The 26,583-nt window shown below is 41.2% G+C and overlaps 1 protein-coding gene across 1 annotated transcript in view; it reads left to right on the forward strand.

Moving 5' to 3' along the window:
* Nucleotides 1-23,554: 23,554 nt before the first annotated feature.
* Nucleotides 23,555-26,583, forward strand: part of ELOVL2 (ELOVL fatty acid elongase 2) — a 65,740-nt gene continuing 62,711 nt past the window's right edge. The window contains exons 1-2 of the mRNA XM_086708370.1: nucleotides 23,555-23,708; nucleotides 23,823-24,232. Of these exons, the coding sequence (XP_086564496.1) occupies nucleotides 23,555-23,708; nucleotides 23,823-24,232 (564 nt within the window). The remainder of the gene's footprint in view (nucleotides 23,709-23,822; nucleotides 24,233-26,583) is intronic.

Raw genomic sequence — 26,583 nt, forward strand, 5'->3', positions numbered from 1 at the left:
TCGAGAGGCAGCTAGAGAAGGTAAATAAAAATACAGAAAACTCCTAGAGAGCCACATTCGTTAACACGTTATTGCAGTCAGTTTTGTGTTCCACAAAGGCTGCGTGGCAGATGTCTGGTTTATCTCACTAGGGACTCTTCTCTCACTGAAGCCCGGGCAAGTGTGTGCGTAACCAGCCCTTCTGTGTGCATAACCAGCTAAAACTTGCAGCCAGAGAGCAGTGATTCAGTTTCAATGAAGGATAAAGCAATCCTTCCTCTCTTCTGCTGCAATATTTTTAAAAAATTTTTTAAATGTTTATTTTCTGGGGGGGAGACAGAGAGACAGAGTGCAAGCAGGGGAGGGGCAGAGGGAGAGAAGGAGACGCAGAATCTGAAGCAGGCTCCAGGCTCTGACCTATCAGCACAGAGCCCCATGTGGGGCTTGAACCCACGAATCGTGAGATCATGATCTGAGCTGAAGCCGGGCTCTCAACTGACTGAGCCACCCAGGCGCTCCTAGGTTTTTCACTCTTATTCAATGGTCTGTCAGTGGAATGGGGGAGCAGTTCTATCTGGGTGCTAGCCACAAGGGGGTGTATAGTCTGACAAGAATGTAATAACATGTTTTAAATGAACTAAAACATCTGTCTGACTTTTATCATCACTATGTGAAGGGGTTGAGAGCCGGGCAGGGATAAGATGGGTGGCTCTCTGGCTGTGTGTAGAATCAGCTGAAGTCACTTTCTCAGCTCAATTTAGCAGGTAGCTGGGCTGGGATGGAAGGTCCAAGATGGTTTCAGTTCCACGTCTGGTGCCTGGTGTTCCTCCATGTGACTTTTTTCTCTTTACTTGGTGTCCCATAATACAGTGTGTGCTTGAGCTTCTTTGCATCCGGGTGGCTGGATTCCTCAAGAAATACAGAAGTTGCCAATCCCTTTATAGGCAAGGCTCAGAGCTGGCACACGATTACTTCTGCCGTATTCATTGGTCACCGTAAGTCACGAGATCAGCCCAGGTTCAAGGAGACAGAAACTAGATTTTTACCGCTTGCTGTGCTGACAGGAGAAAAAACAAAGGATTGATGGCATTCATCTTCAGGAAAAATATTTTAAAATGTCACATAAATATGGGACAAATGAAAAGAGAGAAGTAACTACCAGAAGACCTTCCCCAAAAGGAAAGGTCAAGGAAATTCCACAGGCAAAGGAACAGAAAGTTGGATCTATGAAAAGAAATGAAAATCTCCAGAAGTGATTAAACTGAAAGTAAAATATAAAAGACATTTTGTTTTGGGGCACCTGGGTGGCTCAGTTGGATGAGCGTCCAACTCTTGATCTCATAGGCGTGAGTTTAAGCCCCATGTTGGCTCTGCACTGGGTGCCAAGGTCGCTGAAAAAAAAAAAGACATTTTGGGTTTTTTTTTGTTATTTATTCATTCATTTCTTTTAATTTTTTATTTTATTTAAATTCAAGTTAGTTGACATATAGTGTAGTCTTGGCTTCAGGAGTAGAACCCGGTGATTCATCTCGTACATATGACACCCAGTGCTCAGCCCAAAAAGTGCCCTCCTAACACCCATCACCCATTTAACCCATCCTCCCACCCACCTCCCCACCAGCAACCCTCAATTTGTTCTCTGTATCTAAGAGTCTCTTATGGCTTGCCTCCCTCTCTGTTTTTCTCTTATTTTTCCTTCCCTTCCCCTATGTTTTTCTGTTGTGTTTCTCCAACTCCATATATGAGTACAGTCATATGATATCTGTCTTTCTCTGACTGACTTATTTCACTTAGCATAATACCCCCTAGTTCCATCCATGTTGTTGCAAATGGCAAGATTTCATTCTTTTTCATTGCTGAGTAATATTCCATTGTAGATATATACTACATCTTCTTTATCCACTCATCAGTTGATAGACATTTGGGCTCTTTCCATAACTTGGCTATTGTTGAGAACACTGCTATGAACATTGGGGGGCATGTGCTCCTTCAAATCAGCATTTTTGTATCCTTTGGGCAAATACCGAGTAGTGCAATTACTAGGTTGTAGGGTAGTTCTATTTTTAATTATTTGAGGAACATCCATACTGTTTTCTGGAATGGCTACACCAGTTTGCATTCCCACCAACAGTGCGAAAGGGTTCTGCTTTCTCTGCATCCTCACCAATATCTGCTGTTTCCTGAGTTGTTAATGTTCGCCATTCTGACAGGTATGAGGTGGTATCTCATTGTGGTTTTGATTTCTATTTCCCTGATGTTGAGTGATGTTGAGCATCTTTTCACGTGTCTGTTAGCCAACTGGATGTCTTCTTTGGAAAAGCGTCTATTCATGTCTCCTGCCCATTTCTTCACTGGATTATTTGTTTTTTGGGTGTTGAGTTTGGTCAGTTCTTTATAGATTTTGGATACTAACTCTTATCCAATATGTCATTTGCAAATATCTTCTCCCATTCACTTGGTTGCCTTAGTTTTGTTGATTGCTTCCTTTGCAGTGCAGAAGCTTTTTATCTTGATGAGGTCCCAATAGTTCATCTTTGCTTTTATTTCCCTTGCCTTTAGAGATGTATCAAATAAGGAGTTGCTGTGGCCAAGGTCAAAGAGGTTACTTCCTGTTTTCTCCTGTAGGATTTTGATGGTTTCCTGTCTCACATCCATTTTGAACTTATTTTTACACATGGAATAAGAAAGTGGGCCATTTTCATTCTTCTGCATGTTGCTGTCCAGTTTCCCCAGCACCATTTGCTGAAGAGGCTGTCTTTTTCCCATTGGATACTCTTTCCTGCTTTGTCAAAGGTTAGTTGGCCATATATTTGTGGGGTCCATTTCTGGGTTCTCCATTCTAACCCATTGATCTGTGTGTCTGTTTTTGTGCCAATACCATACTATCTTGATGACTACAGCTTTGCAATACAGCTTGAAGTCCAGAATTGTGATGCCTCCAGGTTTGGTTTTCTTTTTCAACATTACTTTGGCTATTCAGGGTCTTTTCTGGTTCCATACAAATTTTAGGATTCCTTGTTCTAGCTCTGTGAAGAATGGTGGTGTTATCTTGATAGGGATGGCATTGAATATGTAGATTGCTTTGGGCAGTATCAACATTTTTAAAAATTTTTTACTGTTTATTTATTTTTGAGAGAGAGAGAGAGAGAGCACAAGCAGGGAAGGTGCAGACAGGGAGACACAGAATCCGAAGTAGTCTCCAGGCTCCAGCTGTGAGCACAGAGCCCAACACGGGGCTTGAACCCACAAACTGTGAGATCATGACCCAAGCCAAAGTCTGTCACTTAACCGACTGAGCCACCCATGTGCCCCAGGTAATATCAACATTTAACAACGTATGTTCTTCCAATCCATGAACATGGAATGTTTTTCCATTTCTTTGTGTCTTCTTCTATTTCTTTCATAAGCTTTCTATAGTTTTCAGCATACAGATCTTTTACCTCTTTGGTTAGGTTTATTCCTAGGTATCTTATGGTTTTTGCCACAATTGTAAATGGGATCGAATCCTTGATTTCTCTTTATGCTGCCTCATTACTGGTGTCTAGAAGTACAATATATTTCTGTATGTTGATTTTATATCCTGTGACTTTGCTGAATTCAGGTATCAGCTGTAGCAATTTCTTGGTGGAATCTTTTGGGTTGTCCATGTGCAGTATCATGTCATCTGCAAAGAGTGAAAGTTTGACTTCTTCCTTGCTGGTTTGGATGCCTTTTATTTATTTTTGTTGTCTGATTTCTGAGGCTAGGACTCCTAGTACTATTTGGGCAACAGTGGTGACAGTGGACATTCCTGTCGTATTCCCTTAGGTGGAAAGCTCTGTTTTTCCCCATTGAGGATGATATTAGCAGTGGGCCTTTCATATATGGCCTTTATCATGTTATGTTCCTTCTATCCCCACTTTCTTGAGGGTTTTTACCAAGAAAGGATACCATGTTTTGTTTGTATCTCTTGAAAGGATCATATGGTTCTTATCCTTCCTCTTATTAACGTGGCGTATCATGTTGATGGATTTGCAAATATCGAACCAGACTTAAAACCCAGGAATAAGTCCCAATTGATTATGGTGAATAATTCTTTCAATGTACTGTTGAATTAAATTTGCTAGAATCTTGTTGAGAATTTTTGCATCCAGTTTCTTCAGGGATATTGGCCTGTAATTGTCCTTTTTAGTGGGAGAATTTGGAATCAAGGTAATTCTGGGTTCACAGAATGAGTTTGGAAGTCTTCCTTCCATTTCTACCTTTTGGAACACTTTGAGGAGAATAGGTATTAACTCTTCGTTAAATGTTTGGTAGAATTTCCCTGGGAAGCTCTCTGACCCAGGACTCTTATTTGTTGGGAGAATTTTGACAACTTATTTAATTTTTTTGCTGGTTATGAGCCTGTTCAAATACTCTGTTTCTTCCTGTTTGAGTTTTGGTAGTGTGAGTGTCTAGGAATTTGTCCATTTCTTCCAGATTGTCTAGTTTGTTGGCATGTAATTTTCCATAGTGTTCTATAATAATTATTTGTATTTCTGTGGTGTTGATTACGATCTGTCCTCTTTCATTTGTGATTTTATCTATTTGGGTCCTCTTTTCTTGTTGAGAAGTCTGGCAAGGGGGTTGTCAATTTTGTTTATTCTTTCAAAAAAACAGTTCTTAGTTTCGTTGATCTATTTTTTTTTTTTTTTGGATTCTATATCATTTATTTCTGCTCTAATCTTTATTATTTCCCTTCTTTTGCTCGCTTTGGGCTTTCTTAGCTGCTGCCTTTCTAGCTCCTTTAGGTGTAGGGTTTGGGTTAGGTTGCTTCTTGAGCTGGCCTGAATCGTAATGTATTTTCCTCTTAGGACTGCCTTTGCTGCATCCCAAAGGGTTTGGACTGTCGTGTTTTCATTTTCATTTGCTTCCATGTATTTTTTTAATTTCTTCTTTAGTTTTCTGGTTAACCCATTCATTCTTGGTAGGATGTTCTTTGACCTCCATGTATTTGGGAGCTTTCCAATTTTTTTTCTTGTGGTTGATTTCAAGTTTCATAGTGTTGTGGTCTGAAAATAGTCATGGTATGATTTCAATCTTTTTGTAGATGTTGAGGGCTAATTCGTGACCCAGTATGTGATCTATTCTAGAGAATGTCCCATGCGCACGTGAGAAGAATGTATATTCTTCTGCTTTAGGATGAAATGTTCTGAATACATCTGTTAAGTCCATCCGGTCCAGTGCGTCATTCAAAGCCATTGTTTCCTTGTTTATTTTCTGTTTAGATGATCTGTCCATTGTTGTAAGTGGAGTGTTAAAGTCTCCTACAAGAATGCTATTATTATCAATGAGCTTGCTTGTGTCTGTGATTAATTGATTTATATATTTGGGGTTATCAAGTTGAGGGCATAAATATTTACAAGTGTTAGCTCTTCTTGATGGATAGACCCCTTAATTATGACACAATTCCCTTCTTCATCTCTTGTTACAGTCTTTGAAATCTAATTTGTCTGATGTAAGTATGGCTACTCCAGCTTTCTTTTGACCTCCATTAGCTTGAGAGATGGTTCTCCATCCCCTCACTTTCAATCTGAAGGTGTCCTCAAGTCTAAAATGAGTCTCTTGTAGGCAGCATATAGATGGATCTTGTTATTGTTATCCATTCTGATATGCTATATCTTTTGATTGGGGCATTTAGTCCATTTACATTCAGAGTGATTATTGAAAGCTATGAATTTAGGGCCATTGTGTTATCTGTAGATTTCATGTTTGTGGTGACATTCTCTGGTCCTTTGTAGTCTTTGCTGCTTTCTACTCACAGAGTCTTCCTTAGAATCTCTTGTAGGGCTGGTTTAGTGGTCATGAACTCCTCTAGTTTTTCTTTGTCTGGGAAGGTCTTTATCTCTCCTTCTATTCTGAATGACAGCCTTGCTGGATAAAGGATGCTTGGCTGCACATTTTTCCTATTAAGCACATTGAATATTTCCTGCCACCTCCCTTCTGGCCTGCCAAGTTCCAGTGGACAGGTCTCCTACTAACCTTATGTGTCTAACCTTGTAGGTTAAGAACCTTTTGTCCCTAGCTGCTTTCAGAATTTTCTCTTTATCTTTGTATTTTTCCAGTTTCACTATGATATGTCATGGTGTTGACCTGTTTTTGTTGATTTTGAAGGGAGTTCTCTGTGCCTCTAGGACATGGATACCTGTTTCCTTCCTCAGATTAGGGAAGTTCTCAGCTATATGTTCAAATAAAACTTCTGCTCCTTTTTCTCGCTCTTCTTCTGTAACTCCTATGGTATGGATATTGTTTTGTTTCATGGAATCACTTAGTTCTCTAATTCTCTCCTCATGACCTAGTAATCTCCTTTCCCTATTTTTTTCAGCTTCATTATTTTCCATAATTTTATCTTCTATTTCACCTGTTCTCTCATCTGCTTCTTCCATCCTTGCTCTCACTGTACTAGTTTATTTTGCATCTCAGCTCTAGCATTTCTGACTTCATCCTGACTAGTCCTTAGGTCTTTGATCTCTGCAGCAAGGGTTTCTCAGGTGTCTTCCATGCTTTATTCAAGCGCAGCTACTAGTATTATGACTTTTGTTCTAAATTCTTGTTCAGATATACTGTTTATATCTGTTTTGAGCAAGTCTCTGCCTGTGATTTCTTCTTGACCTTTCTTTTGGGGAGAACTCCTCTGTCTGATCATTTTGGCTAGGTTTCTGTCTTTTGCACGTTTTGTAAGTGTGTTATGTGTCCTGCACCTGACAGTACTACCATATTAAAAAGGGGTCATACACTGTCAAGGGCCTGGCACCTCAGGAAGTGTTTCCAGTGTATGTGGTATACACTCTGCTGTTGTGTTTTGGCTGCTCTATCCCACTGGTCAGTCCTCTGCCGGGCTCCTCCTTGCTTCTAGTGGTTGAGTGTTTGGATCTTTAACTAGGTGTGCTTTTATTTGTTTGTTGAAGTAACTTGGGGGGGGGGGAAGAAAGAGGGCTAGCCCCTAAAAAGAGAAAATGGAAAGGGGAGAAAAAAACAAACAAACAGAATATCAAAAAACTATAAGGCTGACTCCAAGGAAGGAGAGAGGAAAAGAAAGAAGGAGAAAAGAATAGAAGCAAAGAGAAAAGAAGAAGAAAGAATAGAATAAAAAAAGTCTGATCAAAAAGTTAAAACTATATAATAAGAAATGACAAAAAAAAAAAAAGTCATAAACCATGAGCATGATTCCAAAAGAAAAAAAAAGAAGAGGGAGGAGAAAAAGAAAAATAAAGAGTTGTCTATTGGCTCCTGGGGTGGTGGCTGTGCTGACCTGGAAGAGACGCTGGGTGTGTTGGGACAGTTAGTCTTGCTCCAGTAGATAAGCAGTTGCCGGGCACGCGGGGTTGGGGTTTGGTATAAGTGTGTCCCTCCTCCACCAGGGGCCACTTTGCTGCTCTCTGAAGTCCAATCACATTGGTGTTGAGGGGAAAATGGCGCCCCCCCCCCCCCCATCTCTCCTCCCCGGACTGAGGATCTCAAGTCTTTCTATTCAGGCAGCCCTCACAGAATAGCAAGGGCAATCAGCTTGCCCTGCACCACAATTCCCTGCACCTTCCCTTTGGTGATTGGCTGGGATTCAAAACCTGAAATCTTAAAGGACCTGGCAAGGTGCAGATCCACTCCTCTCCTCTGGAGTAGACCCCCTCCACCCTGCTGATGAAAGGCCTTTGGCAACTGCAGGGAGTTTTGCCTTGGGGAGGAAATAAACCCTCTCCCAAAGTACTCTAGGAAGAGGACTGTTCTCTTTCACCGTACCCTGGAGATTACTACACCATGCTATGCACTCAGGATAGCTTTTTCCTCCCCAGGAGTGTGCACCGCAGCTCCGCTTGGAAGAAAATAGTGTTTCCAAAGCCTCAGAGTTCAGCTCCAAAGGCTGTTTGCAGAAAAGAATATATACACTCAGAACTTCTCCCTCTCTATTCCATGGTCCAGAGAGATTTCCTCTTGTGCTGATGCCACACTTTCACAACCTCTCTCTCTTTCTCTCCCTTTTGTCTTTCCACAGAAAGGGTTCCTTTCTTCCTTAGCCCCACTGTTTTATCTCCCCCAGCTCACATACATGCACCTCCATTCTGCCAAGCTTTCTCCCTCCAAGGAGATCTGTGGAGATCCTTCTGCTTCCCTGCAGATCTATTTCCTGGGTGTTCCAAGTGATCTGACCTTAGTACAGCTGTGTTTGAAGGATGAGGAAAATCCAGATCCCCTACTTCACCATTTTAACTCTCTTCCTGACATTTTGTTTTTAATTGTGCTGAAAGATAATTGATTACTTAAAGAAAAATAGTATCAGTGGACTGTAGAATTGTGGCATATAAAAGAAAAATGTATGCCAATCACAGCACAAAGGATAGAAATGGGGAGTTGGAAGCATATAGTCATAACATTCTTATACTATGTGAGAAGCAGTAGAGTATTATTTGAAGGTAGCCTGTGATAAATAAAAGATTAGGGCAACCTAATTATATAGAATACATAATACTGTGAACCAGTTTGCTTACCTGACATTGGGTAAAGCCAATATTCCACCCAAAATGACAGAATGCACATTGTTTTCAAGTACATGTGGAACATTTTCACCAAGATAGGCCAGATGCCAGGCTAACTGAATAGATTCATATTCTGAAATATTTCCACAAATTTAAAAGAATTAAAAAACCATATGTAGTATGTTTTCTAGCCATAGCAGAATTAAACTACAATCCATAACAAAGAGAAATCTGGAAAACCTCCAAATCTTTGGAAATGGAATATTACTAAACAATATATGGGTGAAAGAGGAAATCACAGGGATAGTAGAAAATATTTTGAATCAAATAAAAATGAAATAACAACATATTAAAATGTATGGGATATAGCTAAAGCAATGCTTAGAGGAAAAACTATGCTGTATATGCTGATATCAGAAAAGAAGAAAACTTAAGTCAATAATCTAAGTTTCTACCGTAAGGAATTGGGAAAGAAAAGTAAATTAACTCAAAACAAGAGAAGGAGGGAAATAATGAAAGAAGAGCAGAAATCAGTGAAATTGAAAACAGAAAAAACAGCAGTGAAATAGTCAAACCAAAAGCTGATTCTTTGAAAAGTTCAATAAAACTAATAAATTTCTTGCCAAACTAATCATGGATATAGAAAAGGACTCAGATTACCAATATTAGGAATGAAAGAAAGAACATCACTACAGATCTTACAAACATTTAAGGAACAATAAGGAAATATGATCATGTATAAAATTATGCTCACAGACTTGACAATTTAGATAAAATGGACAAATTTTTTGAATGACACAAATTATCAAAGCTCACTCAAATAAAAATAAATAATCTGAATGGTCCTAGGTCTTAAAGAAATTGAATTCACATTGGAAATTTTTCTAAGAACGAAAACTTTGGGCTCAGATGAGTTCAATGTTATATACTACAAAACATTTTAAAGAACAATAGTATCAGTTCTAAAATCACAAATTTCTCCAGAAAATAGAAAAGATGGGAGGGGGGCGCCTGGGTGGCTCAGTTGGTTGAGCGTCCGACTTCGGCTCAGGTCATGATCTTGTAGTTTGTGAGGTCAAGCCCCGCGTTGAGCTCTGTGCTGACATCTCAGAGCCTGGAGCCTGCTTCAGATTCTCTCTCTCTCTCTCTCTCTCTCTCTCTCTTTCTGCCCCTCTTCCACTCATGCTCTGACTCTCTCTCCTTTGGAAATAAATATTTTTTAAAAATGTAAAGAAAAGAAGGGAGGACATCCCAACTTATTTATTGAGCCAACTTGATTCTGATACCAAAACCAGACTAAGACATTAGAAGAAAACAGTAGAATAATAACTCTCAAGAACAGAGATACAAAAAAAAAAAAAAATCCTCAACAAAATATTAGCAATATAAGACCAAACAAACTTTATCCAGGAAATTGAAGTTAATTCAACATTCAAAAATTAATCAATAAAATGTACCATATCAACAGATTTAAAGAAGGAAAAATTATGTTATTATCTCAATAAACATGCCAAAAAGTATCAAATTTGACATCCACTTATAATAATAATAGAAAACAATTCTCAGCAAACTAAGAAAAGAGAGAATTTCCTCAGCTTAATAGGGAACATCTACAAAACTCCCAACAACCATCATTATACTTAATAGCAAAATACTGAAAGCTTTACCCCTGATATCAGGGACAAGGAATGGACTTCCGCTGTCATACTCCTATTCAACATTATATTGGAGGTCCTAGTCAGTATAATAAATCAAGAAAAGGAAATAAAAGGAATATGGATAAAAAGGAAGAAATATAGCTGCCTCTATTCACAGGTGACATGATCATATATGTAGAAAATCTCAAGGAATCTACAAAGAAAGCTTCTAGAACTAATAAGTTTAGTAAGGTTACAAGAGACAATGTCAATGCACAAAAATCAATGGTAATTCTATATACTAGCAACAAACAACCATAAATTGAAATTTTATTTTTTATTTTTTTTATTTAAAAAAATTTTTTTAACATTTATTCATTTTTGGGAGACAGAGAGAGACAGAGCATGAGCTGGGAAGGGGCAGAGAGAGAGGGAGACACAGGATCTGAAGCAGGCTCCAGGCTCTGAGCTGTCAGCATGGAGCCTGACGTGCGGCTGGAACTCACGAACTGCGAGATCATGACCTGAGCCGAAGTCGGACACTCAACCGACTGAGCCACCCAGGCATCCTCATAAATTGAAATTTTAAAAAATCATTTATGATAGAACAAAAAAACATTAAATACTTAGTTATAAATCTAATGAAATGCATGCAAGATATGCTTGAAACTACAAAGCATTGATGAATAAAGTCAAAGAAGATCTAAATAAATGAAACGAAATACTACTTCATGACAGAAAAACTTAATATTATTAAGGTGTCAATTCTCCCCAAACTGATCTACAAATTCAACAGAGTCCCAGTCAAACATTCTGCCAGAATTTTGGTGTAACATTAATAAGCTTATTCTAAAAATTTATATGGGAAAGAAAAGGAGCTGAAATAGCCGAAACAATTTTGAGAAAGAGAGTGGAAAACTTTCAAAACTTGATTTCAAAACTTACTCTAAAGATATGGTAATCAATACAGTCTGCTATTGGTGAAAAGGTAAACACATAATCAACAGAACAGAAGGGAAAGTCCAGATGTTTACCCACACATATATGGTCAATTGATTTTTGACACAGGAGCAAGGGCAACTCAAAAGAAAAAAAAGGATGATCTTTTCAACAAATGGTGCTGGAACTATTAGACATCCACATACCAAAAAAAAAAAAAAGGGGGGGGGAGAAAAGAAAAAAGAACTTTGACTTATCTCTTGCACCAAATATAAAAACTTACTAAAAATGAACCACATCAACCTAAATGTAAACTGTAACACTATATAACACTACAAAATTCCCAGAAGAAAATAAAGGGGAAAATCTCTGTGACTCTGGGAAGGCAAATATTTCTTTTTTTTTTTTTTAATTTTTTTTTTCAACGTTTATTTTTGGGACAGAGAGAGACAGAGCATGAACGGGGGAGGGGTAGAGAGAGAGGGAGACACAGAATGGGAAACAGGCTCCAGGCTCTGAGCCATCAGCCCAGAGCCCGACGCGGGGCTCGAACTCACGGACCGCGAGATCATGACCTGGCTGAAGTCGGACGCTTAACCGACTGCGCCACCCAGGCGCCCCAATATTTCTTATATACAATACCGAAAGCACAGTTCATAAAAGAATAACTAGGACTTCATCAAAACTGAGATTTCTTCTCTTTGAAAAGCATTGTTGAAAACAGAAAAAAGAAGCCATAGGATAGATAGAATAAAATATTGTACTGTACATATATGATAAAGGATTTATATCCAGAATATATGGAAAACTGTCAAAACTCATCAACAACAAAACAAACAATGCAGTAAAAAATGGGCAAAAGATTTGAAGAGATTCTTTACTAAAGAAGGCATGAATGTGGCAAATACACCATGAAATGGCTCAGGAAACGCGTTGAATGGATGGATGAAGGAATGAATGAGTGAATGAATGAATGAATGAATGAGGTTTGGCTTTCCTGAATGCATTTGCTGATTACCTCCTTAAAATTCATGTTGATGATTATTATGGTAACTAGATGAAGTGAAGATTATTCTAGTACCAACATATACACTAAAGCCAGAGAAAAGTATGTTGTATCTTTATCTCTGGACCCTTCTAGCAGAAAAAATAGTTTTTTAAAAGTCAATTACTTTGGGGGGCTCCTGGGTGACCCAGTCAGGTAAGCCTCGGACTCTTGGTTTTGGCTCAGGTCGTGATCTCACAGTTCATTAGTTCAAACCCTGCGTCAGGCTCTGCTGACAGTACGGAGCCTGCCTGCAATTCTCTCTCCCCCATCCCTCTGTCCCTCCCCAACTCACTCTCTCTGTCTCTATCTCTCAAAATAAATAAACTTGAAAAGTTAGCTACTTTGGGGTGCCTGGGTAGCTCAGTCGGTTGAGTGTCCGACTCTTGATTTCAGCTCAGTTCATAATCCCAAGGTCACAGGACCGAGCCCTGGGTCAGGCTCCACACTCAGGGTGGAGCCTGCTAGCAATTATCCCTCTCTCTGTCCCTCTGTCCCTCTCCCTTGCTCACAATCAATCCCCTGCTCTAAATCAATCAATCAGTCAATCAATCAATCAAAAAAAGTCAGCTACTTTAAGATAAACACAACAAAGTATTTCATAGGGCTGTTTCCTGTGGCATTTCTTGATACAAAATGATGCTATCATACCAACTTCATTTGAGTCAAACAGTTTAGCGGGGCCAATTTGATTTGGTCCCTGTCTTCAGCTTTCTAAAGATCTGGCTTAATACAGGAATGGATAGAGACTATTTGAATAAGACTACAAAAATGACGAATTTCCATTAAAAAATCTCTCAATTAGGCTTTTGATTGGTATCAGTGGGTCAAGATAATGCTACTAGACAGAGTGTAGATGGACGTCCATTAATGACCCTTACAACGTGTCCCAGAAGACACATAGTAAGCATTTCTGTCTTCTTTCAAAGCTAACAGTTTATTTCCTCAGCTCTCCTCATTTAAGCTAAGAATTAAAAGTTGCTATTACCTTCTTTTCATGAAGACTTTCTTAGATGTCCTTTAGAGGTCTCTGAGACTATGTACGTCTCCCTTGGTCTCTACTATTTCATATTTTAAATATTGATTTGCTACCTATGTTCTGTCAGAATCAAGGATCTTGAGCCATCTCATTAAAACGTGTTTTTTTTTCTACTTGTTTTTTTTCTTTTTCCTGAAGTAAAGGCTATTGACCTGTTAACTCAGCCTGTTCCAAAGGATATCAGTTTGTTTGAAACTATTTGTCTAAGGAATTCAAAAGGTGGTCAGGCCTTTGTGTTTATTCTTATGCTCTGAGTAGTCTTATGAAAGGGCATGCTTCTGTTCTGGGAGGTAGTCTGGTTACTGAATACAGCTTAGTCTGGATGATGAAATTATGTATAGTCGTTGGCAGAAGTTCATTTTACAAGTTCAGTACCTGCTAGATAGTTTGGAGGTGAGAGTGAGGGTTGGTGGGGAGCAGAATGAGTCCTCCATATGGTAAAAGAGGCCATCCTCCACGTATAGGGTCCTTAATGACTACTATGTATCAAAGTTAAGAATGTAGTGACTTTGGCTTATTAGAAATGATATAAATCGATGCACCAGGAATTTTAGCTATTGGTGTATTGCCTTTTAAAGCTGTAGACCTTCACATAAAAAGCAGGTGAGCACAAGTTCTATTGGACACATAGCCATGCTTCATTCAGTTGCACTATGGGAAGGATGATCAGCACAGGTACACATGAATTGAAGTATGTGTATTTTTAAGAACAAAAAATAGAAATGCAAAAGAGCTAAATTTTATCTACTTCATTGGTAAAATTTTCTGGGCCACACACTTGCTGGCTAGACTTATCTCATGCTGTCACATATGTAAGTTTTCCTAGTTCAGTGAATTGCAGCTAATGTTAGAACTCAACAGATCCCATGGGCACTGGCTCAGGCAGGGTTTCTTGCTGCTAGTACAATGTTAAGGTCCTCCATCAGAAATGGGGAGATAATGCTAGAACGCACAAAACCCTGACTCCTAACGCAGCCATCATGCTTAATATAGGATAGCTAGAAATATGTCTTCCATTGTTTTGGTAAACACTTCAGCGCTGGCCTGGTGCAGGCCTCAACAAAGTAATGTCACATTTTTTCATGATATTGCTTATATAAATGATATTGTATGCTCAGAAACTGCATTTCTATTAGCCAATAATAAAACTATATTTTTCAAAGGCCTTTGAATCTAATGAGATTCTTATTAGGATGTCACAGAAACCCTAGGCGGCATGTAGTCATGAAAAAAGGGGGGAAGGGAAGTGTATATTAAATATTAATTGAATGTTTGCTATGTGACAGAAGCTAAAAAGACCATTGAAATTAGCATTTTAAGGCAAATTCTGATATAAGCTGAAGTATTTGTAGAACAAAAGTAATTGCTAATTATCTTTAACAGAACTAGTTAGAGTGGGGACCAATTAGAATCAAGATTATTGCCTTATATACTTTTCTATCCAACTAATTTAATGGTAGAACCAAATACTATTTTAAAAATTCTCCCGTGACTCATTCTCTTGCATTCTGACCTCTTCCCTTGGAAAGGATCAATCCCGTTAAAGTCTCCTGTTAATTTTTTTCCTTTTCAGAGCTTATATAAATAAAGAAATCCTTGAAAGTCACTCTAGTTAAGATAGAACATGGTATATATTTAAAAAAGCAAGTTGGGCAACAATAGTTAAGGTGGCCTTGTTGACACTGGCTAACATGAGTATTTCCAAATGCTATGCATTCTTAACTTATCTCCAGTCTAAATTTTGAACTCTCTCTGAATTTTTACATTGCTAGGGAACCAGCTCTTCACTGTAAAATTTTATTTTTTAAATTTTTTTATTTTTTGACTTTTCCTTACTTTATTATTTTATTTTATATTAAATATAATTTATTGTCAAATTGGTTTCCATACAGCACCCAGTGCTCATGCCAACAGGTGCCCTCCTCAATGCCCATCACCCATATTTCCCTCTTCCCCACCACCCCCCATCAACCCTCAGTTTGTTCTCAGTATTTAAGAGTCTCTTATAGTTTGCCTCCCTACCTCTCTGTAACTTTCCTTTTCTCCCTTCCCCTCCCCCAGTCTTCTGTTAAGTTTCTCAGGATCCACATATGAGTGAAAACATATGGTATCTATCTTTCTCTGCCTGACTTATTTCACTTAGCATAATACCCTCCAGTTCCATCGACATTGCTACAAATGGCCAGATTTCACTCTTTCTCATTGCCAAGTAGTATTCCATTGTGTACATAAACCACATCTTCTTTAGTCATTTGTCAGTTGATGGGCATTTAGGTGCTTTCCATAATTTGGCTATGGCTGAAAGTGCTGCTAGAAACATTGGGGTTTATTTCATCTTTCGCATGCAAATGCAACCATAGGTAATCAAAGAGCATATATGGGCAAACTTCTGGAAGTATCCTAGCTAATAAACGAAGAAGGAATGACAGAACTAGATTATCACAATTTCGCAAACCCTAATGAATGACTGGATGTAAACACTTGGCATCAACCACGGGTGCCAAAGCATCACAAAAGGAGCCACGATTGGATATCATGCGCCTCCTGATGGAAACACACGCTATTATCTCTGAAGCAGTCTTTCCAAAAATTTCTAACTTGAGTCTGAACAAGCCTCCAGAGCTAGCTACGGTTATCATTTTACAAAAACACAGAGGTCAGAAGCACATGCTAAACTGTACCCTGGGGATGCTGTCAAAAAAAAAAAAATCCACACTGTGGGAAATTCTACTGTACAAACAAATTGCCAGAAAATGAAAAGAGATAGACGGGGAGAGCGGAGATTAAAGAGACTTAAAGATACATCAACCAATTGCAATGTGAAGACAAATTTGGGAAATTTGCACATTCAGTGTCTGTAATTAATGCTACTAAGAAATTATGGTTAATGTTTAACATATCGCGATGGGTTTGTGATTGTGCGTGGTTTTTAAAAGATTTCTTGTCTCCAGTGATACATACCGAAATATTTACAGACAGGGGCACCTGGGGGTCTCAGTCGGTCAAGCGTCCAACTCTTGATTTCCTCTCAGGTCTTGATTTCATGGTTTGTGAGATTGCGTCCCTGGTCAGGCTTTGCACTGACAGCATGGAGCCTGCATGGGATTTTCTCTTTCTCTCTTTCTGCCCCTCCCCTCTTCTCTCTCAAAAATAAATAAACTTAAAAAAAAAAAGCAATATTTACAGACAAATGATTATATCTGGGATTTGCTTGAAAATAATAGAAAAAAAAAAAACCCAAAATTATAGAACGGGGAGAAATAGGTAGGGGCATAGATGAAACAAGACTGGCCATGCATAAATAATTTTTAAAGATGAGTGAGGGATGCATCGACATTCATTATTATTCTGTCTCCTTTTGTAGATGCTCGAAATTTTTCATAATGAAAAAAAATCAAATCGCTAAAGTTTACACTTCATCTCCTCTTCTGAACCATAGAAAGTGAGTTTCTCTGCCAAATTTATCAGGATTCTCAAAGATAGGGTTATTCAACACAGCACGGTGTCAGAGAAAGAATCCAACAGGCTTCAGACTGCATCCTGGCTTCCCCACTTCCCGACTGCCTATGTGACCCCGGTACACTAATTCCGTTCTTTAGACCCCAGTTTCCTCATCTACTGTTGTCAGTCATTTGGCATGGTTTATATTAGATACCCGATAGTTACCTGCAAATACCACACTTGAGCTAAAAGAATGATGAGGTCATAAGCTGAGGCTGCCTGCAATAGCTTCCGGATGAATCTTAGGATCCCTTTGGTCTGTTTCCCAGATGTTGAAGAAGTTGCTTGGGTTGTAGTAATGCATGTGGTTGACATCTGGGTCAGGTAAAAGGCTCTTCAAGCATCTGCACCTCATTTAGATTCTTCATTTCTATCCTGTCTAGAAGACCCATTCACCAATACACTGGTCAAATAAAATGTTCACTATTTGGGGATTACTATCCTGTATCCTCACTGAATACCAACTAGAACAGATATAACAACGCGCTAGCTAATTTCTAATAAAACTCTACTCCTCCAGCTATTTTTTATTCCCCTGTCATCTCAAACCATTCAACTTCTGCTTTCATTTAGGTGGAATCAATATTTTTGGGTAGAGTTTTTTGTTGGCGTATATGGTTTTAGTATTGAAAATCTTTTTTTTCAGGAAGAGAAGAGAAAGAATGTGCAGGGCAAATCAGTCTAAGATAAAGCATAGTCAGGGGAGGAGTCTAACGCATTTTATCTGTTCGTGCAAATTTTACCATTATGACATTCACATTGTTAACATCTCAATCATTTACAATAATGTGAAAATGATTTCTTATAGATCAGCTATCTTTTAAGCTTATTTATTTATTTTTAGAGAGAGAGCGAGCACAAAAACAGGGGAGAGAGGCAGAGAGAGAAAGAGAGGGAATCTCAAGCAAGTTCCACACTCAGCACAGAGCCAACTTGGGGCCTGATGCCATAGTCGTAGGACCATGAGCCAAAATCAAGAGTTGGACACTCAACCGACTGAGCCACCCAGGTTGAGCCCCTGAATGGTTGGGTTTTAATCAGCAATTTCTCTCTTTCCTCAATTGATTTCTAGGCTTCATGTTAAGTATGGGGTAGGTTTGCACCAAAAAGAGGCTGGGGGACTACTGTCTGGGGTTAATCATGGAAGGTACACCCGAGGTAGAAACAGCCACTCTATGATGTGTGTTGGAAAAGCTATTGCCTTGGGACAACTCCCCTTCCTTGTGAAATAGGCACTCTCACCTTATGCCTGTGCTACTTGACATTCATAAAAGAGCTTTTTAAAAGAATATTCAAAGGAAATAAATGCAATTTAACAGAACCAGCATATTTTAAAGACAATGGTAAAGACAAAATGTGAATGAATGCCTCAAGTAAATAAGATCAATTATGGGGCGCCTGGGTGGCGCAGTCGGTTAGGCGTCCGACTTCGGCCAGGTCACGATCTCGCGCTCCGTGAGTTCGAGCCCCGCGTCGGGCTCTGGGTTGATGGCTCAGAGCCTGGAGCCTGTTTCTGATTCTGTGTCTCCCTCTCTCTCTGCCCCTCCCCCGTTCATGCTCTGTCTCTCTCTGTCCCAAAAATAAAAATAAAAACGTTGAAAAAAAAAAAAAAAGATCAATTAAAGGAGCATAACAAAAAGACAAAAGATAAAAGGTAAGTGGCTGTACGAGTACAAAGTAATGGCTCCACTATGGTTTCCTGAACTGGGATGCCTGCAGCTGACCAGAAGACATCATCTGAGAATGTCCTTCCAGGACCAGGTTCCCTAGGGCTGAGATCCTCAACGGTAGGGCCGCAGGGCAGAGGTTAATGGCCATGGTGTCAACAAATATATGGATCTCCACCTACAAGAGTGGGTGAAGGTGATGATGGGCTTGCATCCAACTCTAACACCTGAGTCACACTTCTGGACATCCTGGCCACCTTCCTGTTCCTCAGACAAGCCCAGTTTTTCTCTCAGGGTATTTTCATTTGCTGGTTTCTCCACCTAGAGGGACTTCCTCTAGATTTACTTGTGGCTCCATAGCTGGCTTGTTCTGCCATTGAGATACTATCTGCTTAGAGAGGACTTTCCTAGCCATCTTATCTCAAGCATCCCTCCCACCAAGTCAACTCTCTACCATAGTATCATTTCTTTATGACATTTTTCTCTCTAAAATTATTTTGTTTGTTGTCTTCTTCCTATAAAATACAGGCTTCATAAGAGAAAATGATCTACCTATATTGTTCAAGGTCTTATTTATTGTATCTTGCTCCTACAGGGATCGCCACATGTTTTTGTAAAGAGCCAAGTAAATATGTGAGGATTTGCAGCTTTCAGGGTCGCCTGGGTGTCTCAGCTGGGTTTGAGCATCTGTCTCTGGCTCAGGTCATGATCTCACCATTTGTGAGTTTGAGCCCACATCGAGCTCTGTGCTGACAGCTCAGAGCCTGGAGCCTGCTTCGGATTCTGTGTCTCCTTCGCTCTCTGCCCCTCCCCCGCTCGTATTCTGTCTCTCTCTGTCTCAAAAATAAACATTAAAAAAACAAAAACAAAAACACCCTTCCCAACTTCCTCCTTCTTCTCCATAAAAGTAATATTCCTCTCCTGTGATGGACTTACCTGTGGTTTGGCTGTAGCTTGCGTGTCTGAAATTGCAATTCTCTGCTCTTCCCGAATAAATCCTTTTTTTTGCTGGTAAAATAACTGTTTTGTTTTTAAGGTTAACACAGGCCATGCAGTTTCTGTCACGATCACTCAACTCTGCCATTTTAGTGCAAAAATCACCATAGACAATATGTAAATGTATGGGGAAGGCTGTGTTCTAATAAAACTTTATTTACAAACAGAGGCAGTTGGTCAAATTTGGCCCGTGTCTATAGTGTGCCGATCCCCACTCTAGAACATTGTACTGAAGCATGGTACTCAGTCAATGTGTCTAACTAAATCAACATAAAACGCTTCTTACCAGGATTGATCCGACGTAACAAATACAAAAACCCTGGAGAAAGGCGTTCTATTAAGTTAAAGGCACATTATAAGTGAGTATTTTTCTTAGGATAAAATACAGTGGTGCTAAGTGTCAAAGGAGGAATGCTTCAGATGAAACCACACAAAAATATTAGACTCATGGAAAACAAAGTTTTTCCCACTTCATAATTTTGATGAGAACTAGAAGGCTAGAGCTGGAGAGGCAGTAGTTACAATGAGGACATTGAACCAGGGGGCAGATCAGGCTTTGGGACTATGACCTATTACTTGTTGGTCTTCTCTAATTTCTCTGAGATAGACTTTCTTCACCTAGCAAAATACATGTATATATATACACACATATACATATATGTATGTATACACACATACATATATATACGCATATATATGTATATATGTATACATACACACACACACATATATATATGGAGTCTGATCTCTATTCCTAGGTTTAAGATTCTTAGATTATGCTAATGATCATTTCCTATAGCACTGTGTTCATGTCAGTGCCTAACGCATAATTAGGTTCCAATTCTGTTATTGCTGTGCCTTAGCTGATGCACACGCTCCATGTAGGCATGCCCTACAGCTAAAGAAACATAAGTATATTCCAGTTTTTGTGTAATCTATATAAGAGAGCAAAAATAAAAGGAAGAAAATCCTATAAAAGAATGTTGATGGCATATTAAAATATTTTTATTGATAGATAAATGAGGGGACTCTCGTGTTTCCTCTGATTAGAATGTTAAGGTACCCTCCCAGTTTTGTGTTTATAGAGGTAGAACCACTTCCTTTTCTATTTAATGAGATATGGGTGGGAAAAAAAATACCCTCTTGCATATGACGATGTCTCCTTTGTTTTAGTGACAAGGAAAGCCATAAAATAGTATTTTAAGAAATAGATACGATATAGGGAACTTTTTAAAAATGTTTGTTTATTTATTTAGAGCGTGAGTAGGGGAGGGGCAGGGAGAGAGTGAGAGAGAATCCCAAGCAGGCTCCCTGCTCAGCGCAAAACCTGTCGCAGGGCTCAAACCCATGAATGGTGAGATCATGACCTGAGCCAAAATCAAGAGTTGGATGCTTAACCAACTGAGCGACCCAGGTGCCCCAGACATAGGTAACTTTTTAGATCTCCTTCTGGTTCTAGCTACGTTTTTAGACAACAAATGTAAAATAACAGTTATCTGGGGGCGCCTGGGTGGCTCAGTTGGTTGAGCGTCTGACTTCAGCTCAGGTCACCATCTCGCAGTCTGTGAGTTCGAGCCCCGCGTCAGGCTCTGGGCTGATGGCTCAGAGCCTGGAGCCTGCTTCCGATTCTGTGTCTCCCTCTCTCTCTGCCTCTCCCCCATTCATGCTCTGTCTCTCTCTGTCTCAAAAATAAAAATATAAAAAATAAAATAAAATAAAATAAAATAAAATAACAGTTATCTGGCTAAATGGTAATGGGAAGCAGCAGATAAAGTGTTAGAGTTCCTTCTGTGTTAACCTGGCGTGCTTTGCAAGGTATAGATGACATCCATGGCACAATTCCTGCCAGCAAATAGCAGAGAGCTTAGACACTGGCTATCACGCGTCTTTTTCCCTTAAAGCTGTTAGAAAAACAGACTAAAGCTTTCCCGGAGCACCTGATGGACTTGTGTTCTCAAAATATGGTCCATGGGTCACCTGCCTGCATCAGTATCATTTGTGATGCTTTTTAAAATTTGTATTCCTGGTCTTCACCGGAGACCCGCATGGGTCCCAGGTCTCTGAAATTGATTAAAGCCTCAGGTGCAATTTACACACAATAATGTCTGAGAATCACTAGGTTAAGAATTCCTATTCCAGACACCTGGGTGGCTCAGATGATTAAGTGTCTGACTCTTGATTTCAGCTCAGGTCACGATCTCACAGTTTGGGAGATCGAGCCCCGCATCAGGGTCTGCACTGTTGGTGAAGAGCCTGCTTGGGATTCTCTCTTTCCCTCTCTCTCTCTCTCTGCTTCTCTCTTTCAAAAATAAATAAATAAGCTTAAAAAAAAGAATTCCCATTCTACCACATCAGATTCATGATACAGTGAAATACAGATCTGGCATTTTTACAGTTCAATACCCAAAGAATGTAGAAGCTATTTTTATGGCTTTAAAAATATAAAATAATACATGTAAAAAAAAAGCCTGAGAAATAAAAAATACCAAAAACACTATCCCATACTACTGTTATCGGGGGCGGGAGGAAACTCTGAGTATTTGGTGAATATTTCAGTGAATTTCCTTCTAGTCCCTGGATATCATAATATGGATCATCACAAGATTCTGAAAACTAATGTTGGGGCTGTGTTTGTTTGTTCATTATTGTATCCCCAGCTCATACCACAAAGCCTGGCATAAAAGGTACTCAAATATTTATTGAATGGGCTTATTTCTGGGCTTCCTATTTTGTTCCACTGATATATGTGTCTATTTTCTTTAAGTTATTTTCTTTTGAGAGAGAGCGAGAGGGAGAGAGAGAGAGAATCCCAAGCAGGCTTTGTACTATCAGTGCAAAGCCTGATGCAGGGACCTGATGCAGGGCTCGATCTCACCAGCTGCAAGATCATGACCTGAGCCTAAATCAAGAGTTGGACACTTAACCAAGTCACCCAGGGGCCCTTGTGTTTATTTTTGTGCAAGTACCATACCGTTTTGGTTACTACACCTCTGTTGTATGTCTTGGAATTTGGGATTGTAATACCTCACGCTTCGTTCTTCTTTAAGATTGCTTTGGCTATTTGGGGGCTTTTGTGGTTCCACACAAATTTTAGCATTGTTTGTTTTAGTTCTGTGAAAAATGCTCTTGATAGCTTGGTGAGGATTCCATTCAATCTGTAGATTGCTTTGGATAATACAGACATTTTCACAATATTAATTCTTCCAATCCAGGAGCACGGATATCTTTCCATTGGCTTCTGTTGTTTTCAATTTCTTTCATCAGTTTTGTAGTTTTCAGGGTACAAGTCTTTCACCTTTCCAGGGTACGATATTCCTAAGCATTTTATTCTTTTTGGTGCAATTGTAAATGCAATTGTGTTGAATGAATTAAGAGAATGAATGAATCGAACCGGCATCAAATTGTATATTTGGGTTCAGCCCTACAGGCATTTTTTTATAAAAACATTCCAGCATTAAAAGGAATATCACTTTCTGATTTTCACAGGTGTCAGATCAATAACAAAATCAATAATTAATACTTTTGCACCAGGCATTTTTCCCGTGCCTTTTCATATTAATTCAATCCCAACAACAATATATAATGTGCCATTTTTATCCTCCATTTTATAGATCAAGAAACTGAAGCACAGAGATGTTAGGCAACTAAACCAGTATCACTCAGTATGAGGCAGGGCTGACTCCTAAGCCCACCAATGGTGAGATTTTAGAAGCCTTGGTTAATAAATACCTATCTGTTCATGGTCTAAAGTTAACCCACCTCTTATAAGCACGTATGTACCTGATGTTTAACACTCCAACTACAGGAAACTCTAAATACTAGGTGATTATACGACAAGAGTTAGCTCTGACATCTTTGGTTATTCACTTTGCTGCTTTACCAGATTGCAAATACATCTGCAACACTTCAGGTATGGATGCTAGGCGTATTTGCAGGTACCTCTGTGCACATGCAGATACGGTGTTCCTGACTGTCAACAAACACATTCACCTTTGCTTGCATTTCAGTTTACGGCATCGGCCACATAAAAAAAGCAAGCACACATTCTTAACGCTAATCACAAGTCTACCTTTGTCAGCATCGTTCACTCGGGCAACAAAAATAGAAGCCCAGGATCTAAGATTCCATACTTTCTATTCACAATTAAGGGTTAAACTAACCATCGGTGGCATTAGCTAAGAAGACCTTGGAATAAGACCCTCTGGAGACAGCATCGTGGGGGACAAGGAGGCTCCGGCTCAGACTGATCCACTCCGGACCTCATGCCAAACAGAACCCGACCGATAGACCTGGATCTAAAACACCCACATCCCGCAAACCTGCACGGGCTCGGGCCCTTCTCCTTTAACGCGTGCCTGAAACCGCGGAGTCCAACTAAGAGGACCAGCAGCGCCCTGGCCCTCTACAGCCCCCCTGGTCCCCGCAGCCGCCGCAGCCGCGGGGGGGGGGCGGGGGGGGGGGCGGGGCAGCGGCCAGAGGCGGGCTGCGGGGCAGCGCCAAGTCTCTGCGAACGTTGGGCCATCCCACGAGGCGGGCGCCGGCTGGGCCTGCAAATCGCCGCCCGCCCGGCAGGGGGCGCCGCGGCGGCGAGGGCGGAGCCGGGCGCCCGGGAGGGGGCGCGCGAGGCCGCCCGGGTCTCCGTCTCGCTTGCCCCCCCGCTCCCGCCGCCCTCCTCGCGCCTCGGCGCGCGAGGCCCCGGCGAGGGGAGGGGCGGGGAGCGGCGGGCGCCCGAAACGGCCCTGGAGCTCGGAGCGCCGCGCGGGAGCAGCGCGAGCCCGAGGGGGCGGGGAGGCGGGCGGGCGTGCGCGCGCCGGGCGTGGGTGTGGGCGTGGGTAAGTAGAGCGGGCGCGGCGGCAGCGCGGGGCAGAGGGACGCCGGCTACCCTGGACAGCGCGTCGCCGCCCGCCGGGGTCGCCGCGCCGCAGCCGCCGCGGATCATGGTGAGTGGGCGCCGCGCGCCGCCGGCGCCCTTCTCCTTTCTCTCCTCGACCAACGCACTGGGCGGGAAGGGGCCGGGCGGGCGGCGGCGCGGGAGCTGCGGGTTCGACCGCTGGAACCCGTCGCGCCCGGCGGGCCTGGGGAGGGGGCGGTGAACGTTTGGGTTGGGGGCGCGCGGGCCGGGTCGAGGCCGCGGTCTCGGGATCTTTGTCCGGGGCCGCGGTCCCGCCCCGGCACCTCGAGGCGCCCGCTCGCGTCCAGCCCCCTGTTGCAAGCACGCGGCCGGCCGGGCGCCGGGGATGCCCGACGAAACCGCCCCCCGCTCCCGCGGCGGCCATTCCCGCTCGTCCCCCGGACCCTGCTTTCCCCCGGCCTTCGACCCCTGGAGTGGGGGACGGCCTTTCCCTCGCGCGGTGCCGACCCTGCCTCGGGAAATTCTGGGGTTTTGTCTCTAACGGTTGAATCCATGCCTCCTCTCCTCCCTGCACCGTGCCTGCAATCCCGGGGGTGTGTCTGCGTGCTTGCCCCGGCCTCCCTGGGGTTGCATCGCGGAGTCGGGGAGGTTTCCTTTTGTAAACGGGGATGGGGGGGGGTGGTGGGGTGGCGGGGTGGCGGGGGGTCCTGGTGTGTCCTTTCCGACAACTACTCTCGTTCCCGGTTTCCCAGGCCAGTACTTGACTCTGAATTCTTAACGCTTTCTGCTGGCCATTAAGCTCTGTTCCTGGACAGAGAGGGGTGCGTGTGTCCGTGTGTGTCCCCGTGCCTCCGTATCCCGTGAACTGCCTGAGAGTTTTGGCAGAAGAACCTGTTTCTGGGACTACAAAAAGAGAAAGTGATGCGGTTTCCATATGGTTTCTTCTCCACTACCGGGCATGTTAAAATATGCTAATCTCCTTTCTTTTCCCCACTTCAGCTGACACTGATCAGTCCTAGATTTTGCTCTCTCTATCCTCTCAGGCGCATACCATCTACTATTTATTATACGTGAAGCCTTCTCTGGCCACTCTGTCTAAAATTTCGGTCTTTCCTACCCCAGCCATCACAGTTCATATTACCCTTTTTGCTTCATTTTTTTTTTCTTTTCGTCATGTATTATTTAACACACTCTTTTGTTTACCTTGTTTACTGAACGTGTTCCCCACTAGAATGTGTCAGCGCAGAGATTTTTGTCCTTTTGTTCACCGCTGTATTTCTAGTACCTAAACGGTGCCTGGCCCATAGTGTGTGATCGGTACATCGAAGAGGAAATTAACCCAATAAAACAGTATGCTAATGATGATGTACAAAAGGGAAGCGGCAAGGCAGTTACAAGGATTATCCAGTTGACGCTTGTAATGATGAGAATCTCAAGGGAAGTTTGAGAGGAGGGATACTCTTGGAAAGGAGGGACTCAGCGTGGTGACCCTCGATGATGAAAATATAGCTGGCCGTCTCAATACCTGGGTCTATCACTTCCTGCTCTTAACACCTTTGCACGGGGAAGGACAAAGCATTTTTAGTGCTAGCAGGCTCTCTCCTTGGGGGCCTGAGCCTTTGTTACAAATTATTATGAATTGTAATGAGTAAGGACACAAGTCCAAGGATATCGCCTTAATTGGATGGAAGAGTCATGGGAATTAATCTAAAAGAATCGAAATAAAGGGCTAGCTGTTACAAACACTACCCTATACTACTGTGATACTACCTTTATAGCAAAGTGTTTTTCAGAAACTTTGGGTTTTCAGAGGAGATCTTTTTATATATGTGTCCACGTACAAGTCCTCACACTTCAAAAAAAAAATGATGCTGTGAGTGGGAAGGTTTCGGGGGGGGGGGTTAAATTCAAAAATAAACTAGTAGGTCCCTTCAGAAGGATACTGTTTTGGATCTAAGTCCAACATGAACAGCCTATCACGAGGTCTGCTAATTAATCTTATTCCAAAGCAAATATTTTTCCTTCAAATTCCTTTTGTTTTCCCATTTCTATAATGTAAATGGATAGCAATCCTTTGTTTTAAGCCTGGATACATGTGTTTTTATAATCTGAGCCAAACTGCGTAGTAAAATTTACATGGGCAAGTTCCTGAAAATGATGTGATTATTATAGCCATCACTGTTCAAGTTTAGCGGTTCTATAATTGCTGTCTTGGCCAGATAGGTAGTAAAAAGTAAAGATGTAAAGGAAGGAATAAGTTTGTCTTTGAAATTAAATCCAACCACCAAACATACATGAAAGACCCCTCATTCTTTTGATCCCAATTTATATTTCTAGATTTTATGCAATGATTCCAGTCAAAAAATCAAGCCATTTTTTTTTTCTTTCTATTCCTCAAAGATGGCATTTTCAAGGCGTAGAAATTACCCTGTTGGGTAA

Source organism: Puma concolor, chromosome B2 (assembly GCF_028749965.1).
Source record: "Puma concolor isolate L17-30 chromosome B2, mPumCon1.1.hap2, whole genome shotgun sequence".
Classification (NCBI taxonomy): Eukaryota; Metazoa; Chordata; class Mammalia; order Carnivora; family Felidae; genus Puma; species Puma concolor.